Source organism: Leopardus geoffroyi, chromosome D1, assembly GCF_018350155.1.
Source record: "Leopardus geoffroyi isolate Oge1 chromosome D1, O.geoffroyi_Oge1_pat1.0, whole genome shotgun sequence".
Lineage (NCBI taxonomy): Eukaryota > Metazoa > Chordata > Mammalia > Carnivora > Felidae > Leopardus > Leopardus geoffroyi.
This window is the reverse complement of record NC_059329.1, coordinates 38,851,948-38,873,664: the sequence shown is the minus strand read 5'-3', so window position 1 is coordinate 38,873,664 and position 21,717 is coordinate 38,851,948. Positions and strand designations below refer to the sequence as shown.

At 50.4% G+C, this 21,717-nt stretch overlaps 1 protein-coding gene across 14 annotated transcripts in view; it reads left to right on the top strand.

Moving 5' to 3' along the window:
* AMOTL1 (angiomotin like 1) overlaps positions 1 to 21,717 on the top strand; it is a 153,471-nt gene that overhangs the window by 125,269 nt on the left and 6,485 nt on the right. For all 14 annotated transcript variants that reach the window (XM_045483577.1, XM_045483587.1, XM_045483579.1 and 11 more), the window contains 6 exons: positions 4,701 to 4,846; positions 8,403 to 8,552; positions 12,125 to 12,315; positions 16,835 to 16,960; positions 17,632 to 17,858; positions 21,168 to 21,428. In XM_045483577.1, the coding sequence (XP_045339533.1) occupies positions 4,701 to 4,846; positions 8,403 to 8,552; positions 12,125 to 12,315; positions 16,835 to 16,960; positions 17,632 to 17,858; positions 21,168 to 21,428 (1,101 nt within the window). The remainder of the gene's footprint in view (positions 1 to 4,700; positions 4,847 to 8,402; positions 8,553 to 12,124; positions 12,316 to 16,834; positions 16,961 to 17,631; positions 17,859 to 21,167; positions 21,429 to 21,717) is intronic.

Genomic DNA, 21,717 nt, shown 5'->3' with positions numbered 1-21,717 from the left:
TTGCGGATAGCCACTCTAATCCTCACATCGGTCACGCAAAGTGGATCTTGTTTGTTCCTTTTGAGGAGATGGAGTCCAGGACATCTCACGTGTCCAAGGTGAACCGGTGTGTGAAAGTGCCAGAATGAAACCAGGCTAGCCTGGCAAAGCCGTGCCACCGCTGTGGTTTCCAGAGTAAACAGTGTATGAGCAGACATCCTCTGTGTAAATGGGCTTGGGGCCATGTGCTAAACAACCCACTGCTCCACGCAGTTCAGGGTAATTCATATCCACTGAGTAAACGGACCATTCTGGGCAAGAGTTCTCTTGTGTCAACTTGCCTGTTCTAGGAATTCTCAGTATATACGTTGGAGCCCAACCAAAAATTCAGTGCGAGGCTGGTATTTCTTGAGATACCCCATGGGGCTTAACTAATAATAAGCTGAAGCGACTCTCTTATGCAGTGGTTTCACCCATGGGGCTGTTCCTTGGCATCTCCCAAGAGAGGACCTTTTAGAATAGCTCTGACACCCCTCAGTCCTGTGTCTCTAGGGGCGCAGCCAGCACGCGCCCCCACAGGCTCACTGCCTTGATACCCCTCTCCTCACACACTAGCCTGAATTAGATGTTCTCTCTGTGTTCTCATAGCACCTGTGCAAGCATGTTAGTGCGACCTGTCACATTGCCTTTGCGTGTGTCCTTGTGTCTTCCTGCCTGACTGAGAGGAAAACGCTACAACCTACTCATCTCACAGCCCCCGAATTTATCACACTTTTAGGAACACCAGCAATAACCACAGCATGATCATAGTTGACATTTACTGGGTACTTACTTTTTTTAATGTTTGTTTTTGAGAGAGAGAGAGAGAGAGAGCGCACAATCAGAGGAGGGACAGAAAGGGGGGTAGGGGGCAGAGGATCCAAAGCGGGCTCCAGGCTCTGCACTGACAGCAGAGAGCCCAACGCAGGGCTCCAACTTACGAACTATGAGATCACAAACTGAGCCGAAGTCAGATGCTCAACTGACTGGACCACCCAGGCGCCCTGCGCCATACCATATGCATTTTCCATGTAGGTACTATTGTGATCCTCACTTTAAAGGCAAGGAAGCTGAAGCACAAAGAGGTTCATTTACCCCCAAAGTCTCAGAACTGTAAGTGGTAGATCTGGACATGAATCCAGGCAATTTGCTTCTAGAACCAAGCTTTTCACGGTACCCTCTGACGCCTCCATGTAATAGATGCTTAATTGATTTATATTTACAAATGAATATACATGTGGATGGGATTTCTGTGTTTGGAGAAATGTGATATGGCCTGTGACATACTTAAGTGTCTTCCATAATGAGCATCATGGAGCTCTCTGGTACTTTCTGCGTCTTGTATTCTGCACTTCTCTCTGCCTGCTTGCACAGGTGAGGCACATAGCACCATGCTTGTGAACTTGAGTTCGGCACAAAAGCACTTTCTGCCTCAGCCGTTGACAGAGTCGTCCCGCTCCTGTGGGCATGTGACTTATTTGGAAAGTGGAAATAGTAACGGGAATAATAATTACACAGTAAATTTAGAATAATGGGAATAGTTAGAGGGAATTAAGTCACCATTCTTGGAACACAGTTCGGGTTCAACAAACATGAGCAGATTTTGTTACTGTTGCTGCTGTCGAGAACATTGTCCTATCAGTGGACAAAAAGTTCTGAGCCAGTGTGACTGATACTAAGTGATATTGCTACAGCCTGAAATTTAAGGTCATCAACCTCATAACAGAGATGTTTCGACCTGTGAGTTTCAGAGGACTGCAAAGCAGTCCAGAGCTAATGGAGTCTTCATTCAATACCTACGTCTTAGTCCGGTGATGCAACCTGTGGGGTTCAGGGAGCCTCAGCAGAGAAGGGAACCAGGGACATCCATGGTCAGCACGGCTTCAGTGGCAGAGTGGACAGCTGTGGAACAAAGGCTGTCAGGAGATAGCTAGCAGCTAACGAGAACTAACTACCGTTTATTATGCGGTTGGCAGTGAACTTGGCACATAGTAGAGATTCATCCATTCATTCAACGATATTGAGCCAGGCACTCTTCTAGGCTCAAGGAGTCAATAATGACCAAAACAGATATCTAGGATATTCAGGCTTTATATGCCTCATCTCTACCAACAGAGTCATGTTTGATAACACTGTGATATAGATGCGATCTCTCTCGTCGGATAGTTCCATTAGGTGATTTGATTACATGAGGGAGCTGAGTCTCAGAGAGAGGTTAACCATGCTTGAGACCTCATAACTGGAAAGTGGTGAACTTGGGATTTGAATCTAGTTCTTTTCTGATGTTGAGGTCCATGCCTTAACCACAGTATGATGTCAAGTAAGTAGTAAATGCTAGAATCCAGTGTGTCTGCCTGTGTGTGTGTGTGTGTGTGTGTGTGTGTGTGTGTGTGTTTGTGTGTGTGTGTGTAGGAGGGGAAGGATACTTAATTCAGAAATATGAATAGCTGTCCTTGCGACACAGAAAAAATTGTGATCATCAATTTGCCGAACTTGAGCGTCTTCTAATCTTGAGCTCAGTCTATCGTTTTACTCTCTTCTGGTCAAAATCAACATGTCCTTGGCTGCCCTCAACAAAGAGAAAAACTTTTACGCTTAGGCTGATAAGCAGACAGAAGCCCTGAAATCCAGCGTTTCATTCCCAAGCATGCTGAGTAACTCCTGGGTGCCCTCCAGAGCCTGGACAAGGCAAGTGGGCACTCTGCCTGTTGAGATGTTGCCCAAACCCATGGAGCTAGTGTTCGGATGTCATTGACTTTGCATGGAAAGAGTGAAATGCTCTGGGTTGTTCAGGGCTGTGGATGGTGGGGCGCAGAGCCAGTGGGCTGCTACTGACCCATTCGTTTGGGCCTTTCGCGTGGCCGTTCTCCACGGATTAGGAAAGAAGTGTCAGATGCCGCTGAAAGGGAGAAGTGGGGAGGTCAGTTGGCCATTGCCGGGAGGCACACAAATAGCCCACAAGTAATTCTGTGTTCGGGGTCAGGATCTTCGTGGCTTCATTTTGTTTCCAGGGGATGCCATTGTTTCTGCCACTTAGCTGTACAAGGCTACCCAGGCTGCCAGTTCCAGAGCTGTTCTGCTTGCACTCGGATCCTGTCACCGTGACCTCACAGTGCAGGGGCAGTGTAGTCAAGGGGGAAGGACATTGTGCTGAGACATCAGGAGACCCGGGTTTGGGCTCTCTCTCTGTGCCAGCTGGCAGGGGGACCTTGGACAAGTGCCTTCGTTCTTGGGCTTTCCTTTTTGCACTCATAAAGTAGCAGGCGGAACCAGAGGGGGTATTTCCTATGATCCCTTCCGGCTCTAAAATTATGAGTTTGTTAATGCTTATTTGTAGGCTTAAAGTGTCTTTTTTATTCTCCTGCCCTGTATTCAAAAGCACGTTTCCTGCTCCTTAAGCACAGCATTTTTTCCATTGCTTCCATGCCCACTGGGCTGGTCCTTAGTGTTTGATAACTCTTTGTTGAATTAATGGATGACTCTACGAGGAAATACGAATGAGTGAAACCATGGGCACCCGCTGGTGTAGCTTCTGGACCATGGTTGCCGAAGGATCCCGATAACCCATCTGAAGCATTCGAGTGGCGCGGGCCCGTTGAAATCAGCTTCTAACTCTCGCCGCTGCTGTTGCATATGCCTTGTTTTTCACAATGATGGAACAGCATGAGTAGGGTTTATGTAACCACTTTTTTTTAATAATGAAGTGTTTTTCCGTGTCACTAATAATATCTTATTTAATTTTTAATGGATGCAACCTAGGCTATTGGAGGGTTTTAAGTAGTTTATTTACCCAATCCCTTAAACTTTCACATTGAGTTCATTCAAGTTTTTCCATATTACGTACAACGTGACCAAAGATTTGGATTTATTTTCAAAATAAAATGTATTGCTTTTGTTAACAGGAAAAATGTCTCCGATAAGTAATACTGTTCCCGTGCTTAAACTAACATGGTGGTCAGTCTACCGGAAGGTAGTGTGGAAGCTACTGAATGCAGGGTGGCCCTTGCTGTCCGTGTGCAAAGAGACAGTGATTGCCATCAGATATACTGCCACTGAATGAGAAGAAAACAGTTTCCTAAATCCAAAGCAGTGTCCCTAAATCCAAAGCAATTTCCCTTTCCCCTCTTGAACAGAATTAGGAGAAAATGTGGGGGTCTGGGTCGTACAGGAAGAGGATCCAGCCCAAGATTGGAGGCCTGGGTTAGAGCTCCCCTCTGTTCTTGGCCTCAGTCAAAGAGCTGAACCCTCTGGGCCTTGGTTTATTTTTCTGTGAATGAGAATATTAGTATTATTGTTAGTCCTGCCTGCCCTTTCATCACTGGTTCAGAAGACAGAAGCAGGGGAGGTTTGAGCATAAAATGAAATCGTAGGTACAAGGCTGATTTGAAGCATTAAAGTAAATGTTGTACAGAAGTGAGTTACAGAGAACGTGGGTCACTGGTTCTTTGTGTACCGTTCATCTCTGGAACCATGAGCCGAAATGTATCGAGAGTTAACAGCGGTTTTTGAGCAAATCCTTACCGCACACATCACCGCTATTAAGAGGGAGCAAAAGCAGTAATTCAACCCTCTGCTCTCTGCAGGCTTTTTTGTTTCTAATCCTTGCCAGATGTAGACTGGCCGTGAGCCCAGAGCGTGAGTGCTTTCTGATAGAGGTGGTTTTGTTCTTGTCTCCCTTTTAGACAAAGAATTCTTGAAGGAGAAGGAGAAGTTGGAAATGGAGTTAGCAGCAGTGCGGACCGCGAGTGAGGACCACCGGAGACACATCGAGATCCTGGACCAGGCTCTGAGCAACGCCCAGGCCAGGGTCATCAAGCTGGAGGAGGAGGTGAGACGGGGTGAAGACATAACCCTTGAGGGCCTCTGCTTCGTTTTCCTAACCAGCACCCCTGCCCGGAGCCAACTCCAAGGCGTTAAGTCAGGGGGAGGGATGTAGGAGGCCTCCCAAATAAAAGTTCATACAAACACAGTTTATACAGCCCAGAACTAGGCAGAGTATGAAAGACAGCCGTGAGAGAGCACACTTTCCGCCTGAAAGCCAGCCTGCCGCCCATTGGTGGGCAGGTGTCCAGGGCTGGAAATAAATGGAGGGATCGGAAACCACTGGTTCCTGTGGAGAAAAGAGACTAACCGTTTAAAAAAAACCCGGGTGTCCCAGCACCTTCGACTTCAAGGTTCAAGCAGCTGAAGGGGGAGACTGTTAAATCAACAAAGGTCTTGCCCATTAGAAGCCTTTTAAACCCATGAATCCTAATATAGAAACTGCAATTTACAAAAATGTTTATTTTTGAGAGAGAGAGAGAGAAAGTGTGCACGTGAGAGAGGGTGGGAGGGGGCAGAGAGAGAGAGGGAGAAAGAATCCCAAGCAGGATCAGTGCCACAGAGCCCGTCTCGAGGCTCAGTCTCATGAACCGTGAGATCCTGATCTGAGCCGACATCAAGAGTTGGACGCTTAACCGACGGAGCCGTCCAGGCGCCTCTGCAGAAACCGCAATTTTAAGACTAGCATGAGGACCCCAAGCAGCAGTCCCAGAGGATTCTCTGTTGCCACTCATTAAGTAGGAAGTACACGTGCTGCAGACAGCGACCTTAATCCCTCAAGGACACAAGGTCTGTTTGGAGAAAGGGAGGCCAGGACTCCTCATTAAGGTTGTCACTGAAATTTCTTATTCAGGCTCCATCTCCATATATGGAGCCAAAGAGAATTAAAATTTTTTAAATCTTTTCATTTTAATATTTCTAATAAAATACAAGCTAATTGTGAGTTCCTTAAAGACAGGTTTTTTTTATAGTCACTGGTATGGATCTTTTCTTGTTGTTACAGAAGGTCTTTGATTGCATGGAGCTCCTCCAAAATCTCTTTGTCCCCCTTCCAGCATGACTCCCTGTTCTCATTAAAGTTTCTTTTGAAAGGTCTTCATTCAGTTCAGATAGCTCATATTGAGTGCTTGCCCTGACTTCTTTGACTCCAGAGCCAGACTGTGGTGAATTAGAATCCTGACCCTACGATGTGTGTGACCTTGAGCAAAGTCCTGTGACCTCTTCAGTTCTCAGTCTTCTCTCTCTTAAATGGAGATAATACAGCAGTTGTGTTCTTACTGTCATCAGGAGAATTCAATGAGATAATTGCATGTAAAGCACATGCTTGGCATGGAGAAGCTTTAGTTTGAGGCAGAGAGAGCAGTGGGGGAGGGGCAGAGAGAGAGGGAGAGAGAGAATCCCAAGCAGGCTCTACACTGTCAGAGCAGAGCCCCACGTGAGGCTCAAACTCATGAACCATGAGATCACGACCTGAGCCAAAATCAAGAGTCACTCGCTTAACCGACTGAGCTACCCAGGTGCCCCTTAACTGTTATTCTTAATCACACTCAACCTAATATCCTCATTGCTAGACTTACGGCTGATGCAAAGGTGAATGAGACAGATCTGTGCCTTCAAGGAACTTGCTATTGATTAGGAATAGCAACTCTCTGTTTAGCAAACATTTGCTGAGTACTTTGCAGGGTGTCAGGTACTGTCGCAGGCATTAGGGACATACTGTGTCCTCTGCCCAACAGCGACCACCATGAACAGATCTCATGGCCCTTCTGTTCGAATGGCTGCACGCGCAGAAAACTGTATACAGTGTAGGATGTGCTGTAAGTAGTGTATGAACGATACTCACAAAATGTTTCCTCAGATCAGTCCTCTTCTGGCACAGGAACCTGCAGTTAGTGGGTCCTTCAGTGTCTGTTTGGTTGAAACAAGTCATCAAAAGCACAGTGAAGGAAAGAGTTTGACGGACACTGATGCCAAGAGCAGGCTTAGAGAAGGCTGTAAGGTTGCTGCCCCCTACCCCCCGGCCACGAAAGGTCAGAAGCACCTCCATTTTATTTCAGTGGCTTTGGCTGGGATACAGGTATAGCTCAATACGGTGCTGTGTGCTAAGTTGAGAAACCGCCTTTTGCAGCAAGCTCTTAAATCACTAGCATGTTCCAGCTTGCCGGTGCAATCGTGGGTTGAACTCAGGATCTGAATCACCTGCAAGGCATCAGCACACCCAGGTGCAGACAGGAAATACCATCTGGTGTCTTCTCACCCACAACCAGATCAAGTCAACACCTCAGCCTGGTTTTTGGCATGAGCCAGTTCCCAGAAAGTTAGAATTGGGCCTGGGATTTATGGACACGGGCCAGACTCCTAATTGGAAGAAAACAAAGTTTTCATGATTCTAAATCTGTGCCTGATGGGACATTTACATAAATCCTTTTTACCTTAGTTTCCGTCTCCTCAGTTTACGGTAGTCTTTGGGGCTGTTAACCACTCCTCTGTAAAAGGCTCTGAAGTCTTTTAGGAGAAAGTTACTCCACAAATATCTGAATAGGAAATTTTATATTTATTCACACACAATGGGTACACATGCATGTATACATACACCTACAGTTATTATAGAAGATTTGAAAATTGCAGAAAAGAATAAGGAAGATGAGAAGCTACTGTTGTGCCATACACATAAACATGGTGATGCTTTTAAGTAATTTCCAGTCTTTTTTTAATTAAAAAAAATTTTTTTAACATGTATTTATTTTTGAGAGACAGAGCGAGACAGGGCACGAGTGGGGGAGGGGCAGAGAGAGGGGGGTACACAGAATCCAAAGCAGGCTCCAGGCTCCGAGCTGTCAGCACAGAGCCCGACCCGGGGCTCGAGCTCACAGACCGCGAGATCATGACCTGAGCCCAAGTCGGCTGCTTAACCATCCAGTCTTTTTTTTTTTAATTTATTTACTTATTTATTTTGAGAGAGAGTGCAAGCATGAGTGGGGGAGGGGCAGAAAGAGAGGGAGAGAGAGAATCCAAAGCAGGCTCCAAGCTGTCAGCACAGAGTCCAACACGGGGTTCCATCCCACGAACCTCCATGAGATCATGACCTGAGCCCAAATCAAGAGTGGGACGCTTACCTGACTGAGCTACCCAGGCGCCCCTTCCAGTCTTTTTTTACGCATAGACAATAGATAGATGGGCAGGCAGAGTTGTGAGCACGTATATAGTTTTTGATTCTGGGTTTTTTACTTCACGTTCTAGAACAAGCTTTTCCTCGTGGCACTGAAAACTCTACTGGCTTCCTTTTCGGTGTCTGCAAATGCTGTGATTGTTAAGCGATTACCAAGGATGGAGCTCAGAGCTATACACGCCACTGAAAGCGGGCTCCCTAGTAGGGTCTTTAATTCCTGATGGCCTTTAGTCTGAACCCTTTCTGCCCCAGCACACCAGGGGGATGGCGGTAGGGAAGGCACATGCACTTGCAGTTCAGATAGGACCCCAGGTAATCCAGCCCCCCACCTCCACCCCAGCTTTGAGTACTGCCGGTCTGAGTTCTCTGCTGCTCTTCACTGTCCCCTGCTCAGCTACGAGAGAAGCAAGCCTATGTGGAGAAGGTTGAGAAGCTCCAGCAGGCCCTGAGCCAGCTGCAGTCTGCGTGTGAGAAGCGAGAGCAGATGGAGCGGAGACTGCGGACCTGGCTGGAGAGAGAGCTGGATGCGCTGAGAACGCAGCAGGTGAGGCCGGGGCCACACATCCACCCAGCACCTGTTCTGCAGCCAGCACCTGCTGTGGTTCAGGCTGTGCACTGTGCCTTGGTGAACGAGAACTCCATCCCCAGCGAGCCAACGTAGCAGCCAGCGGAGGAACCAGGCAGTCCGCGCATTGCAATGACGAAAGAGAGAAAGTGGTGGCCACCGAGGGGGGTGGGGGGGCAGGGCACAGCGGAATGTGGCTGTAGACAGCCTCACAGAGGGGGACCCTTGAGTTGGACTTTGAAGAGATGAGTTCGTTGGACATTCCGCGGAAAGAACATCAGAGATAGGAGGAGGATTTTGCGTAGGGGAGAGAGGTACGAAACAGCGGGGCGAGTTCCGGACGGCTGGGTACAGCTAGCTGGGGGAGAATGCAGCGAGGTGGCTTGTGAGGGGGCATTTGGTCAGGTTGAGAGATTGTACTTTTTCCTGTAGTCAGCAGAGAACCAGTGACTGGAGTGTGTTTAAGGCAGAGAGGAACATGATACAAGACTGGAGAAAGAGCCCTCTGGGAGGGTCTGGAGGGGTGAATGTTGAAGTTAAGGGAGCCAGGCTATGGGTGGGACTCTAAGGGGGAGTCAGTAAGAGGGTGAAATTAGTAGGGCGTGGTCACCGGTGAGTGTTGAGAGGAAAAGAGAGGAAGGATTCAGGACTATCACTAGACTATAATATTGGCCATAAGCTCCTAGTTTCGCCTTTCCTTCTTTCTGCCAATAACAGCTGTCCATATGACTTTGCTGTTAATAGCTTAGAGTACAATGCACCAGCCTAGGGCCCGTGTGTGCCTCAGCAAGGGGAAAAGTCATGCCGGAAAGTTCTGCAGCTGGGCCGGGCTCCATTACACACTGGTCAAAGGCCCCCGGCTCCAGAGAGAGCCTGGGCTTGTGTGTCCTCAGCCAGTGGGCTGAGCCCTCTCTGCAGCTGGTGAAGGGTGTGTTCTAAGTTGGGAACCAGGGAAACACTAGACAGGGCTCCATGGAATTATCTACTGGATAGAGCATAGTGGTTGTGGTTGGAATACTTGAAAACACTTGAAAGCATCTGTTCAGTCCAGCTCAGCTCTTTCCCATGGCAGGCGCACACATTTCCCTCTGGGTGTGTGTACTTGGCCAGGGAAGGAGGTGTTAGTGAGATTGCCCAGAAAATTAAGGAACCCACCCAGCCTCCCGCCATCTTGGCTTAGTTGATAGCTCATAGGAAGGGTGAGTCTGTCTCTGGACTTCACATCCTCTAACCTGTGCCATATTCCCTGGTACTTAAGGTCCACCCTTCAGTTCTTCTCAGTTACTGAGATCTTAACCTCCCCACACTGCGGGCAGGCTTCTCTGGTACTCTGGTTCCACAGTACCAGGTGGATACTTATGAGCTTTTGGCTGACAAAAAGGGCACGTCTCAATAATCAGAGCAAACAAGAAGTTTCTTTTTCAGTTAATGTGCCACCCACACCCTGCAGTTAGATTCCTTATCCTTGGATCTTCTATTTTGAGTGCTGTGAAAGCAGACTCAACTCCATTATCTTTGTTATTATAAGTACTCTCTCTCCACCTTGGGAGGTAAAATAGTACTTAGCATCATTTGAGGCTGAGACGAGGTAAAGGAGAAATGAAGGTAAGAGGAAGGGAAATGAACATTTTTAAGAATTCACAATTTTATCTTTCTTGCAAAGAGCTCAAAATAATTTTCACGTCTTGCTACCACAGCAGTCCTAGGAGATAAAAGAGAGAAGGTGGTGGGGGGGTGGGGGGTGGGAAATGTTCTTGAAGAGGAAAATTAGGCACAGGGCAGTTAAGAGGCCAGCCCAAGGTCATTAGCTAATTAGGACATTCCTCCCAGGTGAAAACACGAAGGACAAAGGATTGTATGTGTATTGTTCACTGTGGTATCCCCAAGCAGAGGGTACGTGTTCAGTAAATATTTGTGGACTAGTGAGTGGGCAGCAGAAGCTGGCCCACCTGACCCTCAACCCGTTTTTCTGGCCAGGATATGTACCCATTAGACCGTGTTATCTCTGTGTTCTTGAACATTGAAATTCATGCATTTATTTAGATAACTCTTAATGACCTGAATGAAGGGCCCTGGGAAGAGGTGCCGTGATCTCATGGGAGGTCAGAAGGATGTTGCAGAAATAAGCCAGCCGCAGTGACGTCAACAAGGGATTTAGAAAATGACAAGCAGAGATAGCAGCTTAGCCAGGCTGTGGGATATTGTTCTTAGAGAGTTTCTAACAGCAGGGGAGCCTCTCCTCTCGATGGACGGGTTCATTTGTCCCCCTGCTTGAGGCCGGTGCCTGGCCTGTACAGCGGCTTCCTGTACAGGTTGATGAGGACAGTTACGTGCTTTCTGCTCCATTCTTGCCTAACCGTTGGTTACTGGCAAGCAGCCACCAGATTCTAGAATATTTGTAGTTATAGCTTTAAAAAACTGACTAGAAACGTATGGGTTCTAGAAAGCCCCTGGGCCCACTTGCTGTCACCTCTGTGGTAGGATTGGACTCTTGTGACTGCAGCTCGCGTGCGAGCTGTTGCTCTGGGTAATGGGTGTGCCTCAGGGTAAAGTGTTCAGGTACCCCTCACCTTGCAACCAGCCCTGCCATTTACAGTTTGTGATCGCTGGAAAACACGAGGGCAGTGTGCGTCCCAGGACGTAGAATAACTGGGGCGAAATTCTCTCCTGAAGGCAGAACTTCCTCAAAACCCCGCCGTCCTGGAAGTCGTGCTGTTCAGAGGAAATAGTATCCCTGAGTCAAAAGGAGGGGGGGGGGGACCTGAAATGTCAGTATCCTCGGCTTGTGACCACCGCTTTACTTCCTATCTTCCAGACACAGATGAAAAGAAAGGGCTGACAAGCTCGACTTGCATTGGAGGTTTCTGGTAGCACTTTACTTTGGCTGGCCCTTTCAGATTCATTAAGTGCTTTCATATGCACTATCTTATTTGATTCTGAGGCCCCTCTGTGGCGCAAGCACTCCTTGCTCTGTGTCCCAGATGGGAAGTGTGGGGGGACATGTACCTCAGGGCATCTGGCTCCCCCTTCCTTTGCCTTTACATCTTACCTCCCAGCCTCCAGGGGCAACAGACAGTGGGAACCACTTCCTTGGCCCCCAGGGAAAATGCCCTAGCCCAGCAGGCCAAGCCCTAGTTCCTGTTTTCGCTCTTGGGATAAATGAACGGCAGGACGCCGGACAAGCCGCTTGTAGTTGTGCGGAGCTGTGTGGCCAGACAGTCCCCCCGGTGCGACCCTCCTCCTGAGTAGCTGAGGGATAACCGAACAGTTCATTTCGCCTCTCAGAGGCCTCGTTCTGTCATCTCTAACACTGGGAGGATGTTGTCTCCCAGGCTCTTCCGTGAGAGTGCAATGAGATGGAGACTTTGGGAGGTGAGGCGGCCTGGTGGCGGGAGCTGTCGAGTCCGGGTTACCCGCGCCTGAGAGGCAGCAGAGAGCGTGAGGGCAGCGTGGGAACATGCCGCGGGATCGGCACGAAGCGTGCGCGCTGCGCACCGTGTGCACGGTCTGGCCCTTTTCTGGATCCAGTGTTCTTTCTCCTGCTTCTGCAGAAACATGGGAACGGCCAGCCAGCCAGCGTGCCGGAGTATAATGCCCCAGCCCTCATGGAACTTGTGAGGGAGAAGGAGGAGCGGATCCTGGCCCTGGAGGCCGACATGACCAAGTGGGAACAGAAGTATCTGGAGGAGAGTACCATCCGCCACTTCGCCATGAATGCCGCAGCCACTGCCGCGGCTGAGAGGTGAGGCCGGCCTGCGGTGCGGCCGGGGGACTCGTTCACACACTGCAAGGACACCCACGCAGCAGAGAACTCTGTGGGCCTCCAGTGGGGTGTTGCAGAAGGGTATTTGAGGCTGTTCTCTAACAGGGGGTGTGTTTCACGGACCCACCGTCAGGCTCTGTGCTGGCAGCACGGAGCCTGCTTGGGAGTCTCTCTTTCTCCCACTCTTTGTGCCCCTCTCGTGTTCATACGCTCGCTCGCTCTCGAAACAAATAACCGTTTTTAAAAAATTAGCTCAGGATGCTCTATAATTCCCGAAGGAGTTCTGTTGAACCGTCAGCTTCTCTGTATGAGCAGGGGCTCACCTGTGCATGTGGTAGCCCGGATCTGAGTGGCCGTGCATCCCCCCACCAGCCAGGGCCCCCACTGCCTCCCCACCCCTCCCCCGCCAGTTTTTTGTGGGCCCGTAGATGCTGTGGGCGTTTAATTCAGAGTCATTTGGGATTTTTCCACGTTTAGGGTCAACATATATGGAAAAGATCCTCAAATCGCAAAGGAGCGCCCATAAAACTGGACTTGATACATACAGGCTGTTGTTACACCATCTGGGAGGGTGGGATCTGAACCAGGTGAGGAGTAAAGACTCGGGATGCAACCCGATCATCTGGTCAGTCCCACATTTGGGGGGATGTGCTATTTCTTCAACGAGGGAGAGAAGGCCTGTCGGGGTGGAGGGTATATGGGGGTGCTCTGTAAGGTCTCATAACTCATGTAGAAAAGACCCCCCCCCAGCACCCCAGATGTTACCTCCAGGGACTTGGAGAGGGAGCAGTGCCACCCACAAGGACACAGGTGCCTTCACTGGGTGCCACACACTGGTACCTGGGGAGACCTGCAGACCCGTGTGGAAAATGACTACCGGGGGTCATTTTCTAGGGCTCACGTGTTACCTACGTATGTCTGTGCCATGAGGGAAAAGAGCCCACCTAAGCCCCTCTGAGTGAGACTTGGGAGCGGGAATAGACCAGCGCGAGGCACGTCGTGTGACAGAGCCCGAGTCGTGGCCCGAGACCTGGAGGAATCTGCAGCCTCCAGTTCAGTCCTCGTGCCCATGGGTGAGAACCGCGAAGCCTTGATTTTTACGTAGTTGAGAGGCTTTTACGTTCAGCCTTTCGTGTTCTGAGGCAATGCTGAGTCACCTCTGTATCTGGAGGAAGAACGCAGACCGTCGTTAAGCGACAGGGGGATTTGGCCTTCTCTGCCAGATTTGGGCTAACGCACAGCTGTCAGTGATTGCCCTGGGAGTCGTTCACGCCGTGTCGTTTTGACGGAGAGCACGCCGCGTAGGCAGGACACCCACATTCAAGGCTTCTGCCTCGACTGCTGCCCGTAGGTGTGATTCTTTCCAAGAGTCCTTACTTCATTCAAAACTCACCCGATCCCCGAAAGGGAAATTATAATTCTTGGCTACTTTCGAGCAGAGAGCCACAGCACATTCCTCTGGCCGAGGACACCAAAGCCCACAGCAGGGCACGCGTGGGGACCCCACAAGGGTCCATGTTGTCTCCGCTTCTGCTGTTTTATCAGGTTAGATGTGTGTGTGTGTGTGTGTGTGTGTGTGTGTGTGTGTGTGTGGGATCCTGGGCCCTGAGAGGACAAGTGTAACTGGGATGTCAAATCAGAAGCGCCCTGTGGTGGGTGCCAGAGGGGGACCGTTGGGGGGGGAGGGTGTCGGACCAGAGTCCACCTTCAGCCACTCGCCTGTGCTAGGCCCTGCCTTACTCGTCATCTTCCGGGCAAGAGAAATTGGTCTGTTGCCCTCAAAGAACGGGAGTCCCGTGGGGTTTACCAGCCCCGCCGCTGTCTTCTGCCCTGTTTGGAGTCGCAGATGGGCAGGTGAATCAAAGCTCCTTCCACCATCCCTCCATTCCCCCCTTCTTTGCTGCCAGAGGTGTGTATTTACTGAGTATCTACTAATTCTGTGGAAATTACCTTCCCTTTCCCCACCACTCCCTCCCACGGCCTTGGGGAAAGTCAGTGCAGAGGAGGTCAGGTAGTCACTCCAGTCTTGATGTTCTTTTCACGGAAAACCTTTGTAATTTTGCACTGCTTTCCTCTTGATAGAAAGGGAGAAAAGGAAAATGAATTTTTGAGGAAGGCCAAAATTCTGAGCTCTCGTCTTGATGCTGAATGGCTGCCTGTGAACTGGTAAAAATGACCAGCCGCTGGTTTTGTAACTTGCCAACCTCTGATGCATGCTTCACATTTATAAAGCAGTGAATTTTTAAAAATTTATTTTTGTATACCAAGTGATTTTCCCATCTTGGTGCATTTTGGCACCAACGATCAGAATTTTGAGAGGTTGGGCCTTTTTATGGTTTTGAAGCTTTTTACAGATTTCAATGCAATGAAATATTTTTTCGAGAGCCTTGTAGTGTATTTACACTTTCTAAGTTGTTTTGATCTAATTGTTCTTGCTGTCCTTACTTGACAGTATAAACACAAATGTTTTAATTTGTCTCTGGCTCTGTATGAATTTGCCCAAAGCCACTCGGTTGGAAATGTTTCCTCGCCACCAATTTCTGTGTTGATGACTTTTGTGCACTCCAGGGTGAATCCATAACCTGCAGAACTGGCCTCAAAATTCTGCCCATGTGACGACACAGCAGAAACCCCCACCCATCAACCCCTGGTGCTCCAGAGCCCTTCTTCCCAAGTGCTCTTTTGCCAGTCAGTTTGTTTAAAGCTTTTGCTTATTTTCTGTGTTAGTTGGCCCTGTGGTTGTTTTCAGCCACATTTCGCACAGATGCCACACACTGTCATGTTTATATTCATTGGTTTATATTCTCTTCATGCCTTTCTGCTGGGGCCTTCTTCACAAAGACGCGGAAGCTTTGGTGGTGTCGAGTGGTAGCTGAGGGCATGGAGGGAACCTCGGGATTTGAATCTGGCTCCACCTTCGCTGAGTGTTCTCACAAAGTCACCTAACCTATTTGTTCACCTGTAAAAGGACACAGTCATGCCAACTGCACAGGTTGCTATAAGGACCATGTGAGAGGCCGTGTGCAGCGTGCCTTACCCCGTCCCTGGCAGAAAGGAAATGCTCATCCGTTGCTAGCTGTCGTCACAGAGCTGAAAGAAGGCGTTCTCGTTGCTGTTCTTGAGTGTTCTAGAAAAGAGCTGTTCAGATTTTAAATATGACTGTGGCATTGGAATATGAAGCTAAAGAGATGTGAAATCTTCGGCTAGATCCTCTCTTATCAATGTAACGTTCACTGATCGGAGACATTACTACACCTTTCGGTCTGAGATATACTTAGATGACTTTCAGGTGGCTCAGTTATCTTTTTCTTAAATGTTCATTTATTTTTAAGAAAGTGCAAGTAGGAGAGGGGCAGAGAGAGAGGGAGACAGAGGATCCGAAGCGGGCCCTGTGCTGACAGCAGAGAGCCTAATGCGGGGCTCGAACTCACAAACCGTGAGATCATGACCTGAGCTGAAGTTGGACGCTCAACTGACTGAGCCACCTAGGTGCCCCATCAGTTATCTTTTTATTGATCATGGCTAATTAGGAGTAATAAATTACCAAAACCAGTGACAGGAAGAGTGATCTTTGACCAGTTGTTTTCAGACAGACGCCTGCTTCCAGCATTTTCATTCACCTTGTCTGTCCCTCCCCTTGCTCACCTTCTTTTTTTTTTCTTTTTTTTTTAATGTTTATTTGTTTTTGAGAGAGAGAGAGACAGAGTGTGAGTGGGGGAGGGGGAGGGTCAGAGAGAGAGAGAGAGAGGGAGACACAGAATCTGAAGCAGGCTCCAGGCTCGGCGCTTGTCAGCACAGAGCCTGACGCGGGGCTCGAACTCACCAACTGCAAGATCGTGACCTGAGCCAAAGTCAGCCACTGAACCGACTGAGCCACCCAGGTGCCCCGCCCTCGCTCACCTTCTTAATTGGACTTTCTGAGGACAGGCGTGTGCCGCCTTCATCCTCTGCCCTGCTCCCCAGCATGGCTGTCACACTGAGCGGACCTGAATCCTAGGCAGAGGCTCAGAAAACTAGAAGTGAGCTAGCCTGCAAGCATGAAGGAAGATTCCAGCTGAGCCTCACCATCCGGGAGGACCAGCGTCTGTTTCATGTCTTTGCTGAGTCTCTTTCTTACTGTAAAATACAGAAATCACTGCTGGGTGGGGGAGAAATGGAAATAAAACTTTGCCTGTGATTGAGAATGGATAAGTATGGAAGAGAATAAACGGAGATACACCAGTACAGTAACAACAGCACCCGATGTCTGGGGTCCACAGCATGCCATATAGCTTAATGCACAATGCCGTTAGTAGAAGGGGCAGGGAGTTTTGATTTGTGGACTTTATTTTGTTTTCCCTGGACACTGTCTTCATCTGTCGGGTTTAGGGGGAGCATTGGCCAGGGTTTAGGAGAGGACTTAGGTGAAGGAGTTTGTGGAGAGAGACCTTCGTGTGGTGCCCTCGGGCGCCTCCCCGGGGCATCTGCCTCACTCTCTGTGTGTGTCCTGTGTTACCAGGGACACCACGATCATCAACCACTCGAGGAACGGCAGCTACGGCGAGAGCTCGCTGGAGGTGCACATCTGGCAGGAGGAGGAGGACGTGGCACAGGCCACCAGGAGGTGTCAGGACATGGAGTACACGTAAGGGACAGCCCTGTGCCTGGCTGCGCCACCGGGCTCCCCTGTGGCCACTCTCAAGGTCCCCACGGGGCCCACCGGCCCCTCCCTGTTCTGAACAGCTGACAAGCCCAGTCACGAGCTGAGTCACGAAGAGACACCAAGTACTTTCTGACTCTCAGTTCTGGCCATGAGGGGAGAAAATAGCCTTTTCCCAGAAAACCCATCCATCTTTTCTTTTCGTTCTTCAGAAAATGGGGAAATTGACTTTAGTGGAACGCCCACCCTGGGTAAGGCTTTAGGGTTTCCGAGTTTCCCTGCTGCCCCTCCCGCCCCTGCCACCGGGACCCAAGATCCTCTGACTTGGTCCCTGAGCACACCTTGGCCTGGGGGGGGGGGGGTGGGGGTGGAAGGGGTCCCTGCTGGGAGGCCACAGCCATTCTGCCCGTCTGTCCTCGGATCCCAGGAGGGCACAGAGTCCCCTGAGAGGCCAGAGAAGGTGCACCCTCTGATCTACCACGAAAGGTCCATCTTCTGCCATTTGCAGAGTGTAAGTGCCAAAGACTCACCATGCACTTAGCTCTTCGTCCCTGGGTTACAATTCAAGTCCCTGGGGCAGCCTGAGCGAAATGTTTCAAATTCTTCCAGCCAAATAGCTTTCGATTATGACTGTTTGGTTTTGTTTTGTTGTACAGTATTAAAAATCTCCATGCCAAAATCATAGAGAAGGACGCCATGATTAAGGTCCTTCAGCAGCGATCCCGTAAAGATGCCGGGAAGACGGACTCCTCGAGCCTGCGGCCTGCCCGCTCCGTGCCGTCCATTGCTGCGGCCACCGGGATACACTCCCGCCAGACTTCCCTCACCAGCGGCCAGTTGGCCGAGGAGAAGAAGGAGGAGAAGACCTGGAAGGGGAGCATAGGTGAGCCCCGTGCCTCCTTCGGGCCAGGGTCGGAAAAGCAGGAGCTGCAGAAATGTGGCGAGGCTAGCGCATCCGGAGGAAAGGGTCCTGACCCTTTTGTGGCACGCTGCCTCTGCCCCTCATGGGACATAGAAGTGTCAGCGAGTATCTCTGAGTCTGCTTATTCGTGTGTGAACTGGGGAGGATAACCACTCCTACTTGCTGGGAGAAATTAAATGAGCTATGTGGAAACAAAGCTGTCCTCCAGGGGTAGCATTTAGCCATGGGTTGATTCACGTCATGATTATCATCATTATTGCTGAAAGTTGAAGTGACCCCTTACAACACAACACGTTCCAATGGGAAAAGCCCGGGGCCGTCGGGCCTTGAGGTTGGTTCCACCTCCGCTCCTGTGTCTGGGAAAGCAAGGCCTTGTCTGCCCTGCTTTGTGCCGTGCGGCTGAGGTGAGGGCCGGATGGGAGGAGAAGGGGGAGACGGTGCTGTGGAACGGTGCTCTCGAGCGTACGGGGTGGGCGGTGGTAGTTTTCGTGGTGCTGTGGTTGCACGGGCACAATTTCGGGGCGAGTTCTCCAGATGTGGTCTTAGCCACAGCAGGGTTCCTAGGGTGAGGGCAGGCCTGCTGACTGAGGTAGCTGAGGCTGGAGAGGAAGCAGCAGCACCCCCAGACACCCGTCCTCCTTGCTCCTCCCCGGCGCTCCGGCAGCTCCCAGGGTCTGGCCCTTTGATGCCTTTCCCTGGGTCCCGGTGTGTTTTGTTTATCTGTGGAGCTGAGAGCCAGTTTCCCTCAGCATGGAACCCCAGAGGAGCCTGGCTGCTTTGTGCCAAGGGGAGAGCTTCCAGGGTGGGCCTGACAGAGTCGGGGGATCAAAGGTGCCCAGAGTCTCCGTTTGAAGTCCTTCCACAAGGCAGTTCAGCGGCCCCGGCCCTCCAAGGAAATGTACTTCAGAGAGGACGTGTGGACAGCAGCTAGGATCACCAAAGACCCTCCCGAGGACACGTAGCTCCCTACCCCAGTTAACAGAGCCTGGGGGCAGTGCTCGGTCAGGTCTGGTGAAGGAGTCTGAGGTGGGCTCGGCTGTGATGGAGCCCTTGCTGGCACAGGCCGTTGATGACATCCAGCCGGGCAGGCATTTCCCTGGTGTCTGTGCCTGTGGCCGCTGGCATTCGGCAAGCCTAAACCGGGCCCGGGAGCCTGAGGACCCGGCCCGCAGGACGAGTTGCTGTGTTCTCCGCATGGGTATTCTTCCTCATTGTTGTGATTGGGGTCACATCACAGGAAAACAGAAGGGGCCTCTCGGAGGGGCTGGGCAGGGGGCACGCATTCACAGTTCCCAAAATGTTTCTGCCGTCTCTTGCCCCGTGGGCTCTGGAAGCAGGTGGAGGTGATGGCGTCTACCTTCCTGCAGGCTCGGGGCTCCCCAGCGGGGTGACTGGTGAGTGACTCGGTTCCACCAGAACGTCCCCCATCGGACTGTGGAGGTTCGACAGGCAGGGTGATGAGCGGGGGGGGGGGGGGGGGGGGGGGACGGGGGAATGCAGGTTGGACTTGAAGTCAGGTCCAGCTGCACTTGAGTCCTGTTTCTGCTACTTCTTAGCCATGGAGATGTTAATTTCTCCGAGCTCCCATGTCCTTTTCTGTAAAACAGAAGAAAACAGCAGGACCTGTGTCAGAGCGCTGTAAGATAAAAAGCCAGCTGATGCGTGTGAAGCACCTAGCCAAAGACGCTTGTCCCTCAGAATGCAGTCTGGGGACCAGCAGCGGCCGCTGGTCGGGTCTCTGAGGGGCTTCTCGGGGAAGCAGAATCCAGGCCCCGCCCACTGAACCAAATCTTCGTCTTAACAATGTATCCAAGTATTTGCCGTGCACGTTGCATTTGGAGAAGCACCGCTGTGGGCAAACTGAATTGCCCTGCGTTGTGTTAGGAGTGGGCACCTTGACATAGCCCTGGCGAACAGATCCTTGAGTGTGCTCACAGCCTTTTCTATAGGCTAGTGTTGTGGAGTGCCGGCACATTCCTGAATGTGTGCTGTATTTCACCGTTGAGGAACACAAAGGTTTTCTCTTGGCCAGCACGTCCCCTTTCCACCCCAGCCTGCTGTTGGGACAGAGAGGAGGAAGAGGGCTCCGTGGCCCTGTCCAGGGGCGCCTGGGTGGCTCAGTCAGTTAAGCGTCCGACTTCGGCTCAGGTCATGATCTCACGGTTCGTGGGTTCGAGCCCCGTGTCGGGCTCTGTGCTGACAGCGCAGAGCCAGGAGCTCACTCTGGATTCTGTGTCTCCCTCTCTCTCTGCACCTCCCCTGCTTGTGTTCTGTCTCTCTCTCTCTCTCAAAAATAAATAAAAAACTTTAAGTGGCTCTGTCCAGAAGCCTAGCTGGCTTCCCGCTTCCTGGGGGCCGTGGCTGTCCCCTCACTGCAAGGGTTCTCCTCTGGGGAGTAATGTGCACAAGTGTTGCCCTGACTGGGAAGCATGTTTGTTTTTGAACCTGGGCCTGCCGGGGGCCACCAAGAGTGGGGCGGTGTTGTGGACCGCTCAACAGAGTGCGGGTCACCGGGACCATGTGTCAGATCAAAGGAGCCTTCAGTGTTTCCTCAGCAGACACCTGCTGCTCAAGGCGAGCCCTCCTGGGCCTGTTACAGCTTCGTTCTAGAAAGCCTTCCAGGAATGCCCTTGTCCCTCAAAACTGGCTATTAGGCAACTCTTTTTCTTCTTTATTTAAAAAATTTTAATTTTCTTTTTTTTTAATTTTAAGATTACATTGGGCACAATTTTATCCTACTGTTCATCATATTACATCATAAGCAGTTTACTTAACAACTTCTCTCCTCCCCCCAAAAAACCTATATAGTTTTAGAGAAGGGAGTAATCTTTTTATTTTTTTAATTTTCTCAGCACTTGTCATTTGATCAAGCACATAAGAAGTGCTTATAAATGCATTTGGTAAATGAGTAAGTGAATGAAGGAAGCAGTCCTCAGGCAAGAAAGAAATCATGTCCAAGACTTGGGGTTTTTGTTTGTTTGTTTTTGTTTAAAGAATGGGATTGAGGGGCGCTTGGGTGGCTCAGTAGGTTAAGTGGCCGACTTTGGCTCAGGTCATGATCTCGTGGCTCGTGGGTTCGAGCCCCGTGTCGAACTCTGTGCCGACAGCTCAGAGCCTGGAGCCTGCTCCGGATTCTGTGTTTCCCTCTCTCTCTGCCCCTGTTCTGCTTGTGCTCTCTCTCTCAAAAATAAATAAACATTAAAAAAAAAAAAAGAAAAGAAAAGAAAAAAGAAAAGAATGGCATTGAAAAAGCTGTGTTTGCGCCCTCAGGGTTGCTGCTGGGGAAGGACCACCCTGAGCACACTTCAACGGCCTCCACCGCGGCGCTGTCCCCCGCAGCCTCCACCGCCTCAGCCAGCAGCGCCCACGCTAAGACAGGCAGCAAGGACAGCAGCACCCAGACGGACAAGAGCGCCGAACTCTTCTGGCCCAGCATGGCCTCTCTGCCCAACCGTGGCAGGCTGAGCGTCACCCCTTCCAACAGCCCGGTCCTGAAACACCCGGTGGCCAAAGGACCTGCAGAGAAACCAGGTAGGAAGTTCTTAGCTCCGCTTATCCTTAGACAAGCCCACAACTCTGGCCTGAGAGGGAGCCAGCCTTTGGTTGGGAGCTAGGGAGGGAGCAGGGCTCTCATCGGCTCTCGCTCTCTGGGGTTTTTGAATGATTATGCTTACCCTCATGCACTGTATTCTTACGGGAATGAAATGTGTGTAGATGCTTTTAACTTATTACCATTTACATGAGTACACAACTTGAATATACCCTTTTAACACATGCTTGTGATCAGTCCTTTCCCAGAGGGGTGAAAATGGACCCACTG